Source organism: Lytechinus variegatus, chromosome 14 (assembly GCF_018143015.1).
Source record: "Lytechinus variegatus isolate NC3 chromosome 14, Lvar_3.0, whole genome shotgun sequence".
NCBI classification, from domain to species: domain Eukaryota; kingdom Metazoa; phylum Echinodermata; class Echinoidea; order Temnopleuroida; family Toxopneustidae; genus Lytechinus; species Lytechinus variegatus.
In genome coordinates, this window is record NC_054753.1 from 32,065,176 (window position 1) to 32,088,985 (window position 23,810).

Consider the following 23,810-nt stretch of genomic DNA (forward strand, 5'->3'; position numbering starts at 1 on the left):
TATTTTAAAGCTGATTTTGATGAAATTCACAATGTTATGCTTGTTGGATTTTTCTCATTTTGTTCAAATCAACTTTTTATTGGGGTGGATTTGTCCTTTAACAAATATGTGCAAGACTCCTTCATCAGGTCAATACACTGGGCTGGTGGGTAAATCATGGAAAGAAGAACAAAGTAAGTCTTTATCAGTAATGTGCCTGGTGCATGTCTTGTGGTAAATGATATTCATCATATAATGTTCATTTGTGATAATTTAGTGCGTAAGAAAGGTTCACCAGTCGTTCTTAACTTTAAAAACAGCTTTATGAAACACCCATCAGGTCTGTATACAGACCTGACATGATTACCACTAAGGAGATCATTCGGGGAGCTTCAAATTCTAATTACAATAGGTTTCTACTCACAGGAAGAACTTTAACACTAATAAAACCCTAGCCATGTACTTGGTAATCAAGCTGACAATATCAAGATGGTTTAAATAAATCAACACTAATTTAAGCATAATACTGAGGAAAATGAAACTTAATTGGCAATTCAAAATGTCAATTGGAGACTCCATTCTTGTGGCATGCATAGAGTAGAGGTGCAGGCTAAAAATACCCCCCCCCCCCACACACACTGATAACATGAGATAGGAAATCATGTGCACAATGGGTGTTTTTTTTTTTCATGTATTTTTTATCAAATTCATATCTTGAAATTCAAATATTTACCATTTCTTGTGTAGATACTGGAGGGTTCATAGAGGTTTTGTACAATTGGAGGAAAAGGAAGAAATATTTAACATTTCATCTTCCATACCATACCGTATCTTGTCTAATTTCAATAACTTGCAGAAACTTGAAAAATTATAATTTTTCCAATGTTGCACTTTAAAGTTTTGGACCATCAAACTGATTTAATGTGTTGCTTTGGTAATTCATAAATATGAAAATGCCGAATAGACATCTTAAATGCATGCACACTTATCACATCCTAATGTTATCTATACGCCTGGACAAAACCTGTCACTTCATATACAGATATCTCAACGTGCAACATTAAGAATCCCTTTTCACTATAAATTAAAAGGCGAGTCTTATCAAAACTTCAAGTAAAGGGCATGCATTATTAAAGAATAGTTTGATTTAAATAATCAGAAAATTTGATCTTTCATAAAGTGATAAAACTGTAAACTACAACAAAGGATAAATATGAAAAATTATAAAGTCGACTTTCAGAAACCACTTATTTGGAATGAACTTATTTAAAGCAGTATCAGCCATTTATCAGCAAGTTTGTGAAGAGAGAAACCAAATGTCAACCAAAAAACTAGTGGAACGCCTATGGCAGTCTCGCCTGCATTACGCCATATAGAAGCAGTGTTGACTTTGAAAACAACTAAGATGAATTATTATTCACATAAAACACCACTTACATGATAATAAAATACTAAGTTCATAGACCCTTTTGACCTTGGTCATGTGACTTGAAACTCAGGTAGGATGTTCAGTAATACTTGATTAACCTTATGTTCAATTTTCATGAACTAGGTTACTATACTTTCTAAGTATGATGGAATTTCAAAAACTTAATCTTGGTAAGATTTAAATGCTTTTGCCGTCGCCGCTGCCGGAAAAGCGGTGCCTATGCTATGCATGCAGACAAGACAAAAAACCTTTAAATGATTGAAATTACCAGTTTGGTGTTAAAAACAACATACCAAAGTCGGTTTCTAACTTCTTTTTAAATTCTTAAGGCAAACTAAATGGCAGATTGTTCTGTAAGATTTTAAAACAAAAGGGGAGAGGAAGAATTGTGAAAGTTTGACAAAATGGAGCAGTAAGAAAATTACAATTTGGAGAAAATATATATATCAAGGATTTCAAATTGGGCACATAGGTTAGGTCTAATGCTAAATGATGTAGTGTAAGGACAAAACTATCTAACTTTATCTTAAATATTGCTATTTGCACTTTATTGTTTGTTTAATTAATTCATTATTCATTAAATAGATTCATAAGTGGTGCTTTGAATAGCTAAGATCACACATAATTGGTTTCATGCCTTAGATAAAGTTAACTGATTTCAACAGGATTAACCAGTGTTCTTTCTTTTTATTTTTCTGTTTTCTAAATTCATATAAGTTTCAATTATGGAAGGCATGCTGTTTGCTGCACAGTATAATAATACATCTATAACCGTGAAACAGAACCATTCGCACTAAAAATAAACAAGATTGGATACAGATCATTATTCCTGATTTCCATTTGATTCAAGTTCATGACTGCATTCCAATATTGCGAGAAAGCTGAAATAAGACGGAAAGCTATAGTTTCAGATAGTATCAATTTTTCTACAGAGATCAGAACAGGATAAAATGATACCTGGAGGGTGAGTTAGAATCATGCTTAAATGCCAATGCGTACAATGCACAATCTTACTAATAAGCAATAGCGTGCGTCCTCTTCAATAGCTTTAATTGGCCAATGCAGTGATACCTTACATACCGCATAAAACATTTAAGAGTGATTCCAATCACACTGTGAATCACCATAAAAATGAGACCAACTGGACTCAGCATCAGTCTCGTGCTTTAATTGATACAAAAAACAAATCTGTAAATCTTTAGAAAAGATAAAAACATATACATGTATCTATGTGCTGCACAACCCCAACTAAAGATAGAAACAACTTGAACAGGTTTTAGGACAACTCCAAAATGACAATTTCCATTGTAATTTACAACTGATCTTGAAAGAAATTGCCGTATGAGTAAAATAATGTCTACTGAGACAAACACTCAAGGCAGATATCAAGCAGACATACAATGGGTGATTTGGGGACCTGTAACAACCTCAAGAAGATCTATGTTGGTTTATCTGTGTCCTGATTGGTTGCGCTGCTAGGGGCATTATGTCATTGTGAGCCAATCACATCGCCTGTATCTTCCTTTCCCTTGTACTTTGTCTTACCACGTGTCCAAGGTAGATACCTGTACTTGATCATATGCTGTCAAATGAAATTAACAAAGCAGTTATAGTTCAAGCATAATTAGCATACAAGTGGTCTCATATTATCTAAATTTTATGAAAAGACATTTGACATTTTCATTGTTTTTTTTATCAAAATAATTCATAATGATTATATATCAATCATCACAGTCCATGCAATTATCTGATTATTTCTGTGGGTATGGTCAAATAAATCATATTTATATTCACATGAAAATCTCATAGAATGAAAATTCATGAATAATTCTCAATGTTTTATATCTTAGCCATTCCAGAACCAACTTTGCTCCCCCCCAAAAAAAAAAATCACGTGTTTCAAATCACACGAGTCACTTTTATTCTAGAAGACGGTGCCAATTCTTTCACTTCTGAATTTTCTGAACATAATTTTAAAAATGCTCAAGAAATGATTCAACTGAAAAAAAATAAACCCATCTCCCTCTCAGAAATTTACTATTTGAATATCACCTAATTCTAACGTGTCCATTTATGGTAAAAACCTGTCTATGGATGATTGTGTAAACTAACCGAGTAAGAATAAAGGGTTATTCTATCCTATTTGACAAAGTAAAGAAAGTTATTTCTATGGTTGATTGTGTAAACTGACTAAGTAAGAATAAAGGGTTATTCTTCAAACGTTTGAAGATTATGTTCACTCAAGCATGAGATGTGCACACCGTACAATTTGAATTAAACTTCCAAGCAGTCCACAAAACTTGTGTCAAACAAACTTGTATTTTCTTGTCTTTTAATTAACTTTACAATTAGGAAGTCTTACAGCATAAAGAAGAAGAAATAAAAGGAGTCTTCCGATAAGCTCATTTTCAAATTTTTTTTTTTTCAATAAACTATTTTGGCAATTACAGAGAACCTTCCCTGGCAACTTATTGGTGGTTGGGGAAGGCTGGTCACGTATCAGCATCAATTGCTTGGGAGAAGAAATCAATGTATGTCTTTAAAAGCAAATACATGTATTTATTTTGTCACAGTACTACAGTATGCTTACCTCAATTTGTCTCCTCATTGTTAAGAAGAAAAGCAGGAAGAAATACATAACTAAGATAGGCCAGAAAACAGGAACATTGAAGAGTTCAAAGAATGTTAAAGTCATAGCTATCAATATAGCTTTCGTTGCAGAATGCCTGAAATCAAAGATGAACAGAATCATAATTTTGTTTTTGTTTATTTTCTTATATATGAGATAAATATTGAATATAATATGGCATTCAAAATGTTACAAAAGGCAAGAAGAGGAAAAAAATACATAATACAACTTTTATGATGCCTGAGAGTACATCAAATGTATCTAAATTGTACTTCAATACAGATTTATTATTCCCTGGCCATCGGATTCAATCATTCTAGAAAACAATGGATGCAATATAAAATTATATATAGACTGAAGGAACTTATTTATTTCTCAACTGCCCCAAAATATTCCAAACAATCCACCAACATAACTCCTAAACTTGAATAATAAATGAAACAAAAATTAGTTGCAGTAGACTCTGATGATAATGAAAAAATCTGGAAACCATGGTTGTCATATCATCACAGATCTCAATCTGGTAGTTATATTAACTGAACTTTGTGAAATCATTAAATCTAAGCTTAACAAGCGATTCAATTAAGCAGCAGTGCTTACTTTGAAATCAACTATAAAATAATTATTCACAAAAAGCACCATTCATGTAATACATGTACGACGTTCATTGATCCTAAATGACATTTGACCTTGATCATGTGACCTAAGACTTGTCAGTGATGCTTGATTACCCCTATGTCCAAAATTCATAAACTATATCCACAAACTTTGAAAGTTATAGTCCGGCAGCCCAGGAGGTTTATTCAACCGAAAGCCGGACAAGCAAATGACCACATAGCTGGATGGCATGGACCTTGAAGTTTACAAAAATGCATTGCTGCCGGGTTCTATGCGTGGTCTTCCCTCCGAAATGACGTAATATATGACGTCACTACAAAATGGCCCTATTTTACCATTTTGCAGACATTGTACACATAGCATGAAGTCAAGGGAGAATATCTCGGCCAAATCATGCTTGTTTTGTATGAAACTTTTACAATATATTGTTCAAGTAGTGCACAAGAGATATGTAAAATTTCACGAACAGAAATTATTGTTTACATATGCAAATTACGTAATGAAATTTGCATATCATTAGTTTTGGAGATTTCTCGCATAAAAAATTGTCAAAAATCGATTTAGAAATTTATTTTCTTTTGTAGTGTACTTTATTTGATATTTTTTCTCTCAAGCATAATATCATTGTCTTCATCTATATCTCTACTTTAAGAAAATATATAACAGTAATTGAAAAAGACATTATAGACTGTGATTTCAGCCCCCTTTCCAATATGGTGCGCACGTAGAAATCGTGCGTTTTTGGCCTATTTTCACCATATGGCTGAGGTGTGCGAACGATATGCCTACTTTATTGATGTTTCCTGCATTTTGCATGATATTAAATCTTCCAAACAACATATTTTCTTCTTCATTATGTCTCTGGTGATCAATCAATGATTTCAGCAAAAATTGATTGCCCACTGGGCAGTCTATAGGCTACGTTTTCAGCCTAGTTTTCAACAACGAACCTATACCATTGTATGACTGCATCGTTGTAGTCGTGTCGGATAAGGGGGTTTCTATGTACCATCAAAATATTTTTCACTCAATGTTTTGGTATTTGCCTAAAGTGTCTAGTTAACGAATCTTGATGTTCCCTTCCCAAAATCGTGTCCAACGGAGTTCAAAATTGATATCTTTGGCTGCCCTCTTGGACATTTTTAATGAAAATCAATTATTTTCATATTTTATTGCACAAAGTCTGACAATGGGAAATTTTAAATCAATACGCATTTCACTAGGATTTGGATAGTAGAAATCGGTTGAAATTGTTTTCTGAATAGTCCGGTTAATATATTAAAAAAAGAATTCATCAAAAATTTTGAACCAAAATGTTCATGTGAATTGACATCTATCTGTTTCATCTTGCATCCGATCGCCTTTGTTGATGTGCCTAACATGCAGAAAATAACGTACTTAGCGATCGATAGAAAGGTATGTATTACTTGTATCATGTGTATGAGGGTAAAAGGCATTTTCTACACAAAGCAATTTTTATAATAATTAAATCTCTTGAAAAAGATAGAAGTTCGAGGCATTGCTCTGCATTTTCATTTTGCATGCAATTACTCTCGGGCACCTTAAAGCATAGTCCCACAAGAACCAGTAAAATGTTACATACAGTACCATACCATTATCCATAGCTTGACTATTTTGCCCCCAATGTGGTAACATTTTGTTTTGAGTATGTAATTTTTTCCTTTAAATCACTTTTCTCTATCAGCTACATATAAAGAAATTGGGGCATAGCAAAGCCTAACCCTCAGGGGGCTGCCAAAGTCACCCAATCTTTTTTTCGTATCTTGCCAGTTTCTCGGAAAATTAGTCATTTTGAGGCAAACAGTGTTTCTGCCTTGCGGTAAAGCCCTTGTTTTTGTTTTGTAACCACATAAAGATGACAAAGTAGGATCTTCTTTATCAGTTACATATGTCTATTTTCATTCTTTATTGTAAAAAAATGCAATGTTTGAGCCCCCATTCAGACAAAAGGGCATATCTGCTATATAGTAAAGCTAGCTTTGATTTTGGAAACCACTTTGAAATAAAAGAAGAGGCATTTTTTTGCTATCAGCTACATGTAAAAAAAAGTGCTGGCACATCGACTGCTACCTTCTTCAGAGGCTCCAAGATTGGCAGATTTTCCCCATATTGGAAAAAATATGGAAAAGGGGTGGGTGACTTTCGGAACCCCCGGAGGGGATATACTTTGCTGTGCAACCACTTATTAGCAGCAGATTGAAGAAAGTCTACTCCTTTAATTCCATGTAGTTTCAAAAGAATGAAACTGGCTTCACCATATGGCAGAAACGCTTTTTGCCTGAATGGGGGCTCGAAAATAGCACATTTTCCCATAAACAGGTAAAGTATGGAAAAAGGGTAGGTGATTTCGGCGACCCCATAAGGGGGGTATGTTCCAATATGCCAACACCTCTTTATATGTAGCAGATAGAGGAAACTCTACTCTTTCGTCTCCATATAGTTTAAAAGCAATAAGAGTAGTTTTACTATATAGCAGAAACACCTTTTGCCTCAATGGGGGCTCGAAAATAGCATATTCTCCCCAAAATAGTCAAATTATGAAATAGGGTAGGTGATTTTGGTTACCCCCTAAGGGGGGTATGTTCCAATATGCCAACACCTCTTTATATGTAGCAGATAGAGGAAACTCTACTCTTTCGTCTCCATATAGTTTAAAAGCAATAAGAGTAGTTTTACTACATAGCAGAAACACCTTTTGCCTCAATGGGGGCTCGAAAATAGCATATTTTCCCCTAAATAGTTAAAATATGAAATAGGGTAGTTGAATTTGGCGACCCCCCAAGGGAGGTATGTTCCAATATGCCAACACCTCTTTATATGTAGCAGATAGAGGAAACTCTACTCTTTTGTCTCCATATAGTTTAAAAGCAATAAGAGTAGTTTTACTACATAGCAGAAACACCTTTTGCCTCAATGGGGGCTCGAAAATAGCATATTTTCCCATTATTTTGCAAATTACGTAAAAGGGGCGGGTAACTTTGGCAGTTCCCAAAGGGGGTAGGCTTTATGGTACCAGCACCTCTTTATATGTAGCAGATAGAGGAAACTCTACTCTTTCGTCTCCATATAGTTTAAAAGCAATAAGAGTAGTTTTACTACATAGCAGAAACACCTTTTGCCTCAATGGGGGCTCGAAAATAGCATATTTTCCCATTATTTTGCAAATTACGTAAAAGGGGCGGGTAACTTTGGCAGTTCCCAAAGGGGGTAGGCTTTATGGTACCAGCACCTCTTTATATGTAGCAGATAGAGGAAACTCTACTCTTTCGTCTCCATATAGTTTAAAAGCAATAAGAGTAGTTTTACTACATAGCAGAAACACCTTTTGCCTCAATGGGGGCTCGAAAATAGCACATTTTCCTATGAATTTGCAAATTACGTAAAAGGGGCGGGTAACTTTGGCAGTTCCCAAAGGTGGTAGGCTTTACTCTACCAGCACTCCTTTATATGTAGCAGATAGAAGAAAGTCTACTCTTTCGTCTCCATATAGTTTGAAAAAAATAAAGGTGGCCTTACTACATAGCAGAAACACTTTTGCCTCAATGGGGGCTCGAAAATGCATATTTTCCCATGAATTTGCAAATTACGTAAAAGGGGCGGGTAACTTTAGCAGTTCCCAAAGGTGGTAGGCTTTACTGCACCAGCACTTCTTTATATGTAGCAGATAGAAGAAAGTCTACTCTTTCGTCTCCATATAGTTTGAAAAAAATAAAGGTGGCCTTACTACATAGCAGAAACACTTTTGCCTCAATGGGGGCTCGAAAATTGCATATTTTCCCATAAATAGGTAAAATATGGAAAAAGGGTAAGTGATTTCGGAGACCCCCTAAGGGGGTATGTTCCAATATGCCAACATTTCTTTATATGTAGCAGATAGAAAAAAACTCTACTCTTTCGTCTCCATATAGTTTGAAAATAATAAACGTGGTTTTACTAAATAGCAGAAGCACTTTTTGCCCAATGGGGGCTCGAAAATAGCATATTTTCCCATTAATGGGCAAAATGCGTATAATTATCGGGTAACTTTAGCAGTCCTCAGAGGGGGTAGGCTTTGCTGTAACAGCACACCTTTTTTGTAGCAGATGGAGAAAACTCTTCTCTTGTCTCCACATAGTTTAAAAACAATGAAAGTGGCCGTACTACATAGCAGCAACACTTTTTGCCTCAATGGGGGCTTGAAAAAGCATATTTTCCCACAAATAGGTAAAATATGAAAAAGGGTGGGTGATTTCGACGCTCCCTGAAGGGGGTATGCTTCAGTATGCTAGTAGCAGATAGAGGAAACTCTACCCTTCGTATCTCCATGTAGTTTAAAAAGAATGAAAGTGGCTTTATTCCATATCAGAAACGTTTTTTGCCTTAATATGGGCTCCAAAGTGGCATATTTTCCAATAAATGGGTAATAATGGTATTTGCCCTTTAACTAAGCAAATAAAGACATACATATTGTCATGAAACGTTACAGTATTATCGGTATATTATATCCTCTTTCGTGTCGAATGCTGATATTTTGAAATAGTTGTTGATGTTAATGATTGAACAGATAGATATCAATGCACATGCAAATTTTTGACCAAAATCATGCCCATTTCGGGATAAATTTTATTTCAAAATATATCATCAGAAAACGAATTAAATCGATTTCTACTATCCCAATCATAGAAAAATGCATATTGATTAAAAGATTGTCCCATTGTCAGACTCTGTGCAATAAAATATGAAAATAATTGATTTTCATTTAAAAAGTCCAAGAGGGCAGCCAAAGATATCAATTTTGAACCCCGTTGGACACGATTTTGGGAAGGGAACATCAAGATTCATTAACGAGACAGTTTAGACAAATACCAAAACGTTGATTGAAAAATTGAGTGAAAAATATTTTGATGGTACACAGGAACCTCTTATCCGACTCGACTACAACGATGCAGTCTTACATGGTATAGGTTCGTTGTTGAAAACTAGGCTGAAAACGTAGCCTATAGACTGCCCAGTGGGCAATCAATTTTTGCTGAAATCATTGATTGATCACCAGAGACATAATGAAGAAGAAAATATGTTGTTTGGAAGATTTAATATCATGCAAAATGCAGGAAACATCAATAAAGTAGGCATATCGTTCGCACACCTCAGCCATATGGTGAAAATAGGCCAAAAACGCACGATTTCTACGTGCGCACCATATTGGAAAGGGGGCTGAAATCACAGTCTATAATGTCTTTTTCAATTACTGTTATATATTTTCTTAAAGTAGAGATATAGATGAAGACAATGATATTATGCTTGAGAGAAAAAATATCAAATAAAGTACATTACAAAAGAAAATAAATTTCTAAATCGATTTTTGACAATTTTTTATGCGAGAAATCTCCAAAACTAATGATATGCAAATTTCATTACGTAATTTGCATAAGTAAACAATAATTTCTGTTCGTGAGATTTTACATATCCCTTGTGCATTACTCGAACAATACATTGTGAAAGTTTCATACAAAACAAGCATGATTTGGTTGAGATATTCTCCCTTGACTTCATGCTATGTGTACAATGTCTGAAAAATGGTGAAATGGGGCCATTTTGTAGTGACGTCATATATTACGTCATTTCGGAGGGAAGACCACGCATAGAACCCGGCAGCAATGCATTTTTGTAAACTTCAAGGTCCATGCCATCCAGCTAAGGGGTCATTTGCTTGTCCGGCTTTCGGTTGAATAAACCTCCTGGGCTGCCGGACTATTATGATAGCAATTTAATAATTCCCTCCAACATGGCCAAAATCCATTGACCTTAACCTTTGACCTTGGTCGTGTGACCTGAAACTCGAACAGGATGTTTAGTGATACTTGATTACTCTTATGTCCAAATTTTATTAATCAGATAAACAATCAAAATTATGATGGTAATTCAACAAATGGCCAAAGTTCATATGACATTTGACCTTGGTCATGTGACTTGAATCTCAGGCAGGATGTTCAGTAATATTTGATTACCCTTATGGCTAAGTTTCAACTTTCTAAGTTATGATGACATTTCAAAAACTTAACCTTAGTTTAAAGCTTGTGTATAGTTTTGGTAAATCCACCAAAATGCACCTATCACTATTCCAATTCATTGCTAGCTAATATGAATGGATATGCCCTATAACAGTTATGATGTGGAGGAAATGAAATGAAAATGTGTTTTACAGGATAAATTTTGCGATTTTACATGGAAATTTAACTTGATCGGGTCACCCGATCAAATTAAAATATCTGTGTGTTTTTGTCTTTCAATTAAATCCTATTCCAAATCATGGAATGGGCTGAAACTTTCAAGATATGTTCTTTGTAACTTTTGGATATCTAATCACTAAATTTATAAGATAAGTGCTTGAATGCCCATTTTTTTAATTTAAAACAAGCATCGCCGAGAGAGGGCGCTATATATCCAAGATTTGAATATTTGAAATTTTCTCAGAGAAGTGCAGTTGGAATTCTAACGGTCTCTACGCTTCAGTAAGACTGTCATATTAGATGATATTCGATTATCAATCACATTATTGACCCTTTACCAAAGCTATACACAGGCTTTAAGATTTCGATATTGACTTTCCCAACATTGTCTAAGTTCATTGACCCTAAATGACCTTTGACCTTGGTCATGTGACTTGAAACACAGGCAGGATGTTCAGTCAAACGTGATTAACCTATATGTGTAAGCTTCATGAACTAGGTCTTTTAACTTTCTAAGTTATACTGTCATTTCGGTTAAGATTTGATGTTGACACCGCCGCCGTCGGAAAAGCGGCGCCTATAGTCTCACTCTGCTATGCATGTGAGACAAAAACAATCACACTGATGATCACCAACACAAATAAGTAAATGTGGCACAGTGTAAATATTATTGTTGCTTAGGAAAATGTCTCTACATCATGCTTGCTTTGTGCATTTCTTGTCAATTACAGTTTTATTCAGAAACATTTGGCATTTTCATTTATACCTACTTCAGCAGTCATTTCATTGGATTTCATACAAATTCTTGTGTTCTAATTATGAAATCGCTACCATAACTGACATTCATGTTTAATTATATGAGGTGCAAATTATCTACTAATCGCCCATTCGAAGCAGGACCATGTATTACCCTAGCTTTGGCTCCCAGCTTCTGGGAGCTTAATCCTGCTACATGTAGGTACCCATTTACCCCACCTGGGTTAAGTGCAGGACAATGTGGATCAATTTCTTGCTACATGAAATTATGCCATGGCTAGAATTCAAACGCAATGCCCTTTGTAACAAAGGCAAGAGTCAGAACTAACAGACCACAACAGTCTACACTATTTAAAATTTATGACCCTTGTGATCCCTAAAATCTCAAACCATTGTCACTCTATACATGAGGCAAGTATATCCCTCAACTGTTATGTGGTTATATTTATGACAACAAATTTTCATGAATGTGAAGACCCGGACCATAGAGTATGTGATCCCTAAAATCTAATCAGATCATCCTCACATACGCATAAAATGCATGAGCCAATTTAAAAATTGGTCCTTTAAAATGGTTAAGTTGCCACGACAATGACCTCTGTCATCTTTGAACTCATGACACCCCCAAACTAATCAGATCATGAGTACTCCTACATACATGGACCGAGTTTAAAAATGATCTGTCAAACTTTACTATAGTATTGCAAGAATTAATACAGGATGGGTAGACAGACAAATCCATGGCTACTGGAAAACACCTATTGTCCAGAGATACTTACCAAAATTTAAACTCTGGTAATCTTCTAATGAAAGGTCTGAATTCTTGTCCTGATTTGGTGGGTAATGCAGGCCCATCATCATCTGAAAAATAATAAGGAGTTTCTTTATTTCATTGCTAATTCATGCTTGAACATACATGTACCTGTCATAAAAAACAACATAATTTCTGTACCAAGCTTTCTGATTAAAAATTTTTGTAATTAATAGTTTATACAAAATTATAATTTGGAATGACAGCTGTTAATATTTCAATTTTATCTTTTTTTTGTATTCTATGAAGGGTGTGTATATAATTTTCTAATCATGTTTACTTGGAATAAGACAAACAATTAGATCAGGCTTGATGATCATTAGACACACATTTATTGAATCAAACTGAATTAATGGCGAAAAAATACTGAAAATCAGATAACATTTCACAATAAATATTTTGTGTGAGTAGAAATTTATTCATAAGTCTGAGAATCATGCACTTCTAAAATTATTGTTTAAATTGTTTTAAAGGAAACGGAAATATACAAAATTACAAGTTTGAACAATATCAGACAAATAAGAATGATATGAATCTAAGTTGTAAAAATTGGCAATTACTATGACATGTATTATAATGCAACTATTATCATACTGTAATCCATGTAATTATTATTATTATGATAATTACATGGACAATTCTGCCAATTTGAAGTATAATAATTATATGGACACTTCAAATTGGCCGAATTGGTGATGTCATAGGGATGTAAGGCAAGGACTTCTGTTCCATTTTAATGATTTCATTTAATAATACTAGTATATGAAAAGAGAAAGTGGGGACATGACATTACCAGCCACTCATCATACATGTAGATCTACGCATTCTTGCTTTACAGTTCATCTACGGAAAAGCATAATTTAAAGGCTAAATGGATAATGAAGACACCATGCTATATGAGTACAGATCAACCATCTGATCTATTGATTGTATTGCTCCAATAAGCATTGTAAACATACCTGGATCATCTGTAACTGCTGGATCTATCTTGGGTGATAGGAAGGCAATGAATAGATTCAGGTGGTATATCGCCAGAGCATATGTTATAATGTACCAGCCCTGAAAAATACAAGGAAAAATAAATATTTTTTTCAATTCTGCACACTCCATCCAATTTGCTGATTCTATTGTCTTTCTTTAACCCCATCCCCTTTGTATCTGTTAAAATAAAACTGAAATTCTCTTTAGCCAATGATGATAGCCTCTGCTAGGTATCATGGCTAATGACCTTTGACCTTGATCCTATAGACTGATTCAGATATCAAATTCAAAGCAACCCAAAGCCATGGTCTCTGATGCCCACATTATGGCCTTGATGCCATCTAATTATATTAGTAGACTTGATACAGTCAGAAGAAGTTCCCTGTCTTTCGAGGCCTTGGGTTCTGTGGTAATCTAGTGCGTGTTTCCATTCAAAAGTAACTTTTTTGTATGATGAAACTTGATGCTATTTTCAATGGCCTTTGCCTTGCTGCTTGGTGACACTTGAAAATTATTATGTCAAATTTATAGGGAAAAGAAACTTATCATTTTCAAGTTATCAGCAACGTTACCTGTTATTATCATGAATTGTCTTCAGAATGGACCTCGTATAAGAAAATTACAAATACATTCCAAATTACTCAAAAAAATATTTAAAACAAAAATGGTAAAAATGTGCTTACCTGAATGAAGAATATCCTGACTAAATAAATGATATAAAAGCTGACAAATCCAATCCACCTAGGAATGGCATAGGGTACAGATCGATCCAAAAGACTTTGATACCTCTGTTAGGGAGAGATAGAGAGTGAGAAAAAGGGCAAATCAATGTAGAAATGAATGGATGCCACATTACATTACACCCTAAACAAGGTTCTTTATTATTTCAATCATTCACATTTTCAGTTTATTTTCTGATATTGTCAAGTAACATCAAAGCCCTAAAAATATGACAAATGTAATAAATAAGTCAAAGCAATATATAAATTAACAAAGAAATATGAAATACTCGCACAAACATTTACTAATGAATTCAAACATAACTTGTGGAAACACATATCCTAAAAGTTAGTCAACTTTGTTTGGTGTAAGCACAATTTCCTTGCAAAAATTCACCCTTTGACTTGTGGACTTTTAATTAACTTGACCTGTATTTTGTTGTAGTGCATTAAAAAATACACAAATTCTTTTGCAGGTGAATAAAACCTTGCTTCAAATGGACAAGACAATTTAAAAACAATTGGCACAGTAGAGATTAAAAACAAAATTACCTGTGATATACCAGTCCCAATTCTGCTAAAAAAGCTTGGTTGAGAGATTGTATCACTTGCTTTACTGGTATCATTCATGGCTGCAATATTGCTAAAACATATGAGATAAAACAAATGATAAAAAAATCCTTAAAATGTTAGAGTTTGAGACTGAGTGTGATGGTCAAATAAAGGGAGGGGTTATTGAAGTATGGGAATAACAACATGCCAGGCCAGTCAACATTTGAAAATGAAAAAAAAATCCTAATCATGAGGAACAAATTTTTCTTCTCGCTGGCATGCTCAAATCCCACACTTTTTTAATTAACACATGTTTAGCATTTTTCAAACATGAAGAAATTAAGGTACGATATTTCTAAAATTTATATATTTTCTTGTCAAGTTACATGTAATTCCTTTTTTATAATGTGACATTTTATGTACAAAAAAAATCTGAAAATCGGGTTTCCGCCGAATATTAGATCTAACGTTACTGCTAATACGTTGTCTTTAGCTTACATAGAGGCCAACAACACTTCAGTCTGTGTATTAGCGAGTGGAGCCAAACTCCAGCATTTGTGCAGCTAAAATAAATCATTTTATCAACAATTAAGCAATAATTTGGGGGTCTAGTCTAGAGCGCAATTTAAATCGCCGAAACTGATTGCGGCACACAACTCTACACGTCCGATTTTTTGGCAAAAAACAAGCTTCTAGTAGTAAGTAAATAATTTCTGTTGACCATAATTTTTCGAATATTTTTTATGACATTAATATTCAACATTTGTACTATAGAAATAAACATGATTTTTATGATTCAATGATTGTATATTTGTTTTGGTCCAATTTAACCCAGGGAGCTCCAGGACTCATCCGTGTAATACTAGGCGGACATATGCTCTCCAAAATGGAGTAGAATGGGATCGCAATAGGACTCCAAATAAAAGGGGAAAATAAATTATGCACTTACCTTGATTATATGGATGAAAGTCTATCGTGAGGCACAAACTGGACCCTCAAAAAAGGAAAATTTAGACCTCTGTCGCGTTCATTCTCGGTATCGATCTGCCATTTTGTATTCAATTTTGACAGGAGAACAAGCGAGACAAAACTTTTCCTTTTTTTGAGGGTCCAGTTTGTGCCTCAATAGCAGGATTCTGTGTCTCATCACTCTCATGATAGACCTTCATCCGAATATCGAGGTAAGTGCATAATTAATATTTTCTTCTTTTATTTTGAGAGCTATTGTGACTCCATTCTACCCCATTTTGGAGAGCATATGTCCGCCTAGACCAAAAAGCTTCGGTCTCTGTATATGTTGGTTGTTCCGCTGAAGACTGAAGTTCCAACTCGATCTGTACAGGGACTCAATGGCCATGTTTATGTATTAAGTTCGGATAAACCAGGAAGAGGGAGTTATGCGACAGCTGAAGAAAGTCACTGTTTTTATCCCCGTTTAATTTTTTTCCCGTTTTGGTGCGTTTCAGGCCAAAACACAATAATAATCTTTATTTTGGACAAGTTATCTTTATATATTTTAATGAAATAAAGACAAAAATTGATGAGCCCCGACGGGGGGGGGGGGTTTGCATGGTGTCTATCGTGACACAGCTATCCTAACATCGAGGCACAAACTGGACCCTCAAACTTGTCAAAAAAATGAAAAGTTTTCTCGTTTGTTTTCCTTCTGTCAAAATTAAAAACAAAATGGCCGATCAATACCAAAATGAACCCGACGACATAGACGTCTAGCCTTTCCTTTTTTTGAGGGTCCAGTTTGTGCCTCGATGTCCGGATAGCTGTGTCACGATAGACCTTCATCCATATAATCGAGGTTAGTGCATAATTTATATTTCCCCTTTTATACGAAGTGCTATTCCGATCCTATTCTACCCCATTTTGGCGAGTAACAGTAATAATATAAACGTTTCACGAGTATTACATGGACGACTCCGGTTTCACGGTAGCTATGTTGAAAAGCTCCAGCTGGAACATCACTCAACTTGGAGGAAATACAGGTCGGCTAGAGAAGACCATCCCAGTCAAGCTGGAGACTTATCAATTTGTTATTAAATGTTTGTGAGCTGGTTATAGAAATTAAGTTATATGGGAGGGTATTCCAATCCCTTGCCATATTGGGGGAAGGATTTCTTATAGTAATTAGTTCTTGAGAATGGGGTTTCAAGAGTCAGGGGGTTGAAATTCCTCGTACATGCTGCATTCGGATCCCTTCTGTCGAAGCTCAGGTGCTCTTGAAGCAGTAGGCTGACATTATTATGTTATATGTTATTATATGTTATTATTACTCTTGGACGAGCTCCATGGGTCATACATGTAGTTCATGACAAGTTTCCAAGTAGAGGCGCACAGCCAATATGGGAGACAATCTCCCAAATTGGAGACTTGCTTTGCAAAAGAACAAAAGAAACACCAACAAAAGCATTTTATCCACACAAATTTTTGTTTGACTGAGGTCAGAAGCCCATTTGTTTTGTGTGTGGATGACAACAAAAATCCTTATCAAATCAAAAGTAGACGGTGAATTTTTGTAGATGGTGAAAAGGGGTAATTTTTCATGAGGAATCTGCTTATCACAATTTTATTTCCTGCCAAGGTAATCCTATGGCAACAAATGTAAACAAAGTAAATTGGTCTCCCAATCTGGAGACTGTCTCTGAATTTGATACCCAAATTTTATGTCTCTGATAATATTGGAGATAATCTCTCCACTCCAGTCATGGGAGACAGTCTCCCATATTGGCCGTGCGCCTCTGGATCTACTGGACTAGGGTCTACCAGTACTGTTTCCAGGCAATTGTGATGGTTAGGGGCCAAACTCCGACTCAGCTCTGAGTATGTATTGTAAAAAGGCCGCACCCAATTTAATGCCAATGCAATGGCAATCGCAATGCTACCTAGGTCCTAGACAGGAATAACCGTCGTTTCTGGGGATTTATTCAACAATTTCTGCCATTTTACTGTAATCCCCATTTACCGACGGTAAAGTGTCCGTGTGGGCTCCCATTCGTTATAACACCAGCACCTTTGTCCGACCAGAGTCCAAACTTTGGTGTAATATTTCACATCGAAGTTACAATCTAAGGATGTGAAAACTAAACTTGCAAAATATTTGATTCTTCAATTTTCAGATTATTTAAACGATATAGATGAAAATGCATGAAAATGATACTTTACCAATGTTTAGTTGGAGTACCTTTAGAATCCAATGTCATGAATCGATTACAAGAGCAACCTCCTATTCCTAATTGTTGCTGCCGTTGTGCAATGATAGCAATTTTGTCGCCCTCTACGTTCGTGAACGAATTAATAGGGAGATGGATAAAGGATAGGGGGGGGGTAGCCCCGTAAGGAGTACGGGTACACGACTTGTCCAATATGGTTGATGCCCGGGGGTTGATGTATAAGAGAGAGTGGCAGCAATATTAGATGTATAATGAGAGGACTTATAAAGGGAAGATTTATGAAGGGATCAATGAGGGGGCGCGTGATGGAGGACATGTGCAAAGGTATATAATCATGTTGATGATGTTTATGTTTTGGTTAAGGAATGATATACGTTGATATGTATACAGGGATACTGGGAGAATTTTATGTTATGGATATGAATACTTATACTTGGATACTATTGGATACATGGATACGTGGATACTTGGATACTATTGGATACATGGATACATGGATACTTGGATACGTGGATACTTGGATACTATTGGATACATGGATACTTGGATACGTGGATACTTGGATACGCGGATACGTGGATACTTGGATACTATTGGATACATGGATACTTGGATACGTGGATACGTGGATACGCGGATACGTGGATACTATTGGATACATGGATACGTGGATACTTGGATACGTGGATACTTGGATACTATTGGATACATGGATACTTGGATACGTGGATACGCGGATACGTGGATACGTGGATACTTGGATACTATTGGATACATGGATACTTGGATACGTGGATACGCGGATACGTGGATACTTGGATACTATTGGATACATGGATACTTGGATACGTGGATACGCGGATACGTGGATACTTGGATACTATTGGATACATGGATACTTGGATACGTGGATACGCGGATACGTGGATACTTGGATACTATTGGATACATGGATACTTGGATACGCGGATACGTGGATACTTGGATACTATTGGATACATGGATACTTGGATACGTGGATACGCGGATACGTGGATACTTGGATACTATTGGATACATGGATACTTGGATACGTGGATACGCGGATACGTGGATACTTGGATACTATTGGATACATGGATACTTGGATACTATTGGATACATGGATACTTGGATACGTGGATACGCGGATACGTGGATACTTTAATTGGTACTATGAAGGAACATCAAGGAGTTCCTGATACTCTAGAACATGGACGGCACATAAAGAAGTACATGATACTAAAAGAACTTTTAGAACGAAGCATATATTACCCTTTCTGCCAGATAATTTACATCGTTTTTAATTTGTATTTTTCTCGGAAAGATAGAAAAGGGTACTTTAGTGAATTGTTCCAAATTGGCTGCTCTCTTTATAGCGAAACATGTATCAATTGCCTAAGCCCATATTATTACAATTTGACCTATAAATTTTAATCCTTTTTAGAATTCATTTTATTTAATTAAGTTGATTTCAGTAAACAAAACATAAATAAACTATTTGGATTATTATAGATTTTTCAGTAAAGGCTAATATAATAACATATACGAATATGCAGCTTATAAAAGGTGAAGTCTATACCCAAAAAATTATTGATTTGAATAAGTAGAAAAATAAGTAACAAGCCAATTTCATCAAAAAAATATGTAAAATAAGAAAGTTATGCCTTTTGAAGTTTTTGCATATATTACGCAAACCAATTACAATCATGTACAGCTCAGTGATAAGTAATAAGACACGAGCAACAGATAACAACAAAATAGTAAGAAAGGGGATATTAAGAACGATATACCACACTGAGACGTTTTGGTTATATTGAAATAACCAATCAATTTCAAAACATGTCGCATAGAGACATATTTGACATGGTTACAATTCGACGATTAATTTCACCCCGTCCTGCTTGTGATTGCAACGAGACACATCGTATAGGGCCTACATCACAATCCCTTTTTTAAACAAATTAATTTCATTCAGGGCTATGTCTTGTTGCGCTTTTATCTCGTTGTTTAAAAAGCGCTAAAGAACTAATTTTACTTAAACACTTACAGATTCGGTTACGGATTTAAGCAGTCATTCCTACTCCCTGGGTGTATCTTAGCCATTCGTCAATGTGAATGTCTCGTTCTGATTATGAATTATCTAATATGAGTCGTTCTATTTATCATTTTTAACTTAAAACTAGAGATTTAATAGTTCAAAATTGACCCGATAATTAATTTTTTTTGTCCGATTTTTTAAGAAAGATGTGAATATAAAGTTTTGTGAATGAGTTATTGCATGAATGGCATACATTGTATAATTTATTTTTTTTCAAAAATTATAGAAAGAATGAACTTGATGAAGAGAAAAGGAAAAGAGGGAGAAGAGAATGAAGAAAAATAGGGATAAGAAGTAAGGGAGTGCAATAAACTTTTTGTGAATGAGATACTGCATCATTGGCATATAAGTTACTTATTTAAAAAAAAAATTATCTTCCTACTTATACATCCAGAAGACTTTCAAAAGAGCATGGAGTACTAGAACTGCATTTGTAACAGAACATCGGCATGCAATGACGCCTTTGATATAATATTTCGTTTTGAGCACAAATTGGATTTGACTTTCATTGGTTGGTTATTATGTGAATGTCTCGTTCTGATTATAAATACGAATAAGTATTAGTCCTATATGACTCGTTTTATTCTTAATTCTTCATTATTAAATGTAATTTCTAATATTTCATGAATTTATACCTAGATAAAAATTGAATAAAGTGACCGGTTTATGAAAAGACATGACTTTCTTAGCGCTATTTGAAGTGGTGAAGAGGAATGTTATCTGACTAAACTTAGTGATTCGAGTGCAAAGCGCGAATAAAAATATGTTATAGGGCCTATTGCGATCAGAAATGTCATATTTTAATCACGTTTTGTATATACACAATCAGTCCGAAGCGCGTTTTTTGTGTGGAAATCGTATTTTGCTCCTGTGTCCCGGCGTCCCGACAAATAACCCTTCCCGGGACGCCTATTTGTCCCGTATTTCAGAATATTGAACAAAATGTAGTTAATACATTTAAAAGTGGCGAATTTTCATTAAATAACCAACAGCTGACGAAGCAGGGACAACAATTAAATCGATAACTGTAAACTTTTGCAAGTTCTGCGGTGATTTCTTGCTAACCTAATACATTGCAAACGAACTGGCCTCCTGCCTGTGTGTGGCAGGCTACTAGCTAGGCATGGAGGATCGAAGCAAATTCTCAATGGTGCAAACATCTCACATGACAGTTTTTCCACCAAAATAATCACAAAATCAGCGGGAAATTCTTATAATTATACTATGGATTCTCAGATTAATGATTTGGAGATGTAATCGGAGGAACATGTTATTGACTTTTCATAGATCTAGTTAATTGTTTCAGCTTTCGTTTTGAGTCTTGGTGTGCACGATGCCGCGATGTTTCATCTAATTTTTAAGTTTGACAATATTTTTCACTTTGAAATTTTATTCATTTCTAAAACATTTTATGTTTAAAATTTTGAAAATACATTAAAAAACACCAAATAAAATTACAATTTTTATTAGATGATTGGATTTTTTTGTTTACTTGAAGTTTGAACTTTCCCTTTTTCTTTATTTTATGTATACCCTATCCTTTCTGCTTGCCTTTTTTGTTCCATCTATCTTTCTTTCCTAGACATTTTCTTTTCTCTCTCTCTGCCTGTTCATTTTTCTTTCTTTCCTTCTTTATCAAATATACTTTTTTATTTCCTTCATTCTTTCTTTCCTTATAATTACCTTGGCATCCTTCTCTCTTCGTCTCCTGTTTCTTTTCGTTCTTTCTCTCCTTCCATTATTTTCTCTTTTTTCGTTCTCTCCTCCTAGCTTCATTCTTCCCTTCCACTCTTTATTCCTTTCTTTATTTTCCCTTCTTATTCTTTTCCCTTATTTTTTACTTTCTTTCTTTTCTTTCTTTCTTTCAAAGAATGAAGGAAACATGTTTATTTCCTTCATTCTTTCTTTCCTCCTTCTTTTTCTCACCTTTCCCCCTTTAATTCCCTCCTTTATTTTGTCTTTCAGACATTAAGTAATCTTCCCTTCCTTTCTTTCTTTCTTTCTTTCTTTCTTTCTTTCTACATTCATTTCAAAGAATGACGGAAACCTTTTTTTATCTCTTTTATTATTTTTTTCATGGCTTCTTTTATTCTAATTTTCTGTTATTTTTTCTGTTTTCCTTTATTTTCTTTCCTTCCCAATCATCTCTTTTGTTTCTCTCCTTCATTCTTTCGTTCACCTTCCCTTCTAATCGTTATATTTTTTTTCAAAAGTCTTATAATTATACTATGGATTCTCAGAAGCCCACACTTTGTGTGGGCTTCTTTGTTGATCTTCGTTTGTCAATTGTCCCGTATTTCATTTTGTGAAATCTGGTCACCCTGGACTCTCCCTTCCTTTCCCCCTTTTCCACAAATATCCCAGATGCCCGGCCGTATCCTCGTATCCTCGTATCCACGTATCCTCGTATCCATGTATCCACTTATCCTACGTATCCACGTACGTATCCCAGTAGTATCCACGTATCCTCGTATCCATGTGTATCCATGTATCCACTTCTGTCTCAAAGACTTATTAAGTATAAAGTTCTGAAAAAGTACGTCGTATCCATTGTTTTTCTCGTTTTAAAATCTAGAGATTTTTGTAATCGATTCATGACATTGGATTCTAAAGGTAAGCCAAGATGAGTACGACCCAGGAAAACAGGTCGAAATGGCAGCCAAACTATGAAATATTTACAAACGAACGGAGAGGGCGTCAACAATGTACGAATGTGATATCGATATTGCATTCCACCAGCACACCTACAAGGCAATAATACGATACGATACACTCACGAAGACAAACGATAATAGTTATAATCGCGATATATCGAGACATTAGCGATAATGACGTCATTCAAGATGGCAACTTGCAAGATAAACCGTCAGGTCAGGAGAAAATGGCTTAGAAGTTAGATGACAGATTTCTCAATCATCCAGTGGATTTTTTTTATATCTCCGGTCCAAGGTATGCAATTACTTAAATTGTTTGTATTTCCCTGATAATGTATGTCATTATATTATAATTTTCACTCAAAAAACAGTTTTAAATCGCGATCTATAAAACGCTAGGCCTAGTTCACTATACGTTGTCTGTAGCCACGGACCATGCAGCTTTTCAGTCTATGTATGGTGAGTGGAGCCAACGCAGTTCAGCGGAACAACCAAAATACAGAGACTGAAGCTTTTGGTCTACCTAGGTCCTAGCAATGCCATGGTCATGTAATACACTGGGCCAAACCCCATAACATGCGGCTATACGGTAAGGGTTAGCTCGCCGAAGCTCCCCGGTCGCTGATGCAGCAGCTGCCGCAAAGGCAAGCTAAACAAATCTCGCAATTAAAATGAAGGATAGGACTCACAGGAATCAACAAATATGTCCAGTTTTAACGGTTTTATATTACTCTCATAATGAATATTATATTTATGACGTACCAGCAATACAACTTCGAGAATCAATTGATGAGGAAAACCAAATTCTCGGTCTTGAGTTTAAAAATTCAGATCAGGAGAAGTGGCGTCAAAGTACCAGTGTAGATCTATACAACTCGTCCACGAATTGTTTCTGCAGCTAGACTAGCCTGCTATTCGCCCGTCTTCTTCCTTTCGACCCGGGTCTCTCAAAGCCCGAAAACTGAGTCTATTTTAGGCTCCTATCTATATCTTCGGCGAGACACCTTTAAAAGACCAAAATTTGACAAGGTCTTACAGCAGTCTCCAAGATCACTGACATTTTTCATCTCTGTGGAATGGCTCCCCAAATATCTCTGCGGGAAAGAATGATTGATACTCAGAAATTAGACTTTATCTTTCAATGGTCTTCG

General features: G+C 35.3%; 1 protein-coding gene across 1 annotated transcript; it reads right to left on the bottom strand.

The window, feature by feature from the left end:
- Window positions 1–862: 862 nt before the first annotated feature.
- Window positions 863–23,542, bottom strand: LOC121427241 (protein RER1-like). Its single transcript, XM_041623555.1, has 7 exons — window positions 23,422–23,542; window positions 14,705–14,795; window positions 14,117–14,221; window positions 13,412–13,511; window positions 12,421–12,502; window positions 3,999–4,134; window positions 863–2,990 (listed from the first exon to the last, which is right to left on the bottom strand). The coding sequence occupies exons 2-7, from the start codon at window positions 14,780–14,782 to the stop codon at window positions 2,898–2,900; spliced, it is 594 nt and encodes a 197-aa protein (XP_041479489.1). The 5' UTR covers window positions 14,783–14,795; window positions 23,422–23,542; the 3' UTR covers window positions 863–2,897.
- Between the last annotated feature and the right edge of the window lie 268 nt (window positions 23,543–23,810).

Excerpts from the sequence above, each read along its gene's own strand:
- LOC121427241 (XM_041623555.1), bottom strand. The coding sequence starts at position 14,782 with ATGAATGATACCAGTAAAGCAAGTGATACAATCTCTCAACCAAGCTTT. Across the intron at positions 12,503-13,411 it reads AGCAGTTACAGATGATCCAG|ATGATGATGGGCCTGCATTA; the intron begins GTATGTTTACAA and ends ATTATTTTTCAG. Across the intron at positions 2,991-3,998 it reads CAATGAGGAGACAAATTGAG|CATATGATCAAGTACAGGTA; the intron begins GTAAGCATACTG and ends TTCATTTGACAG.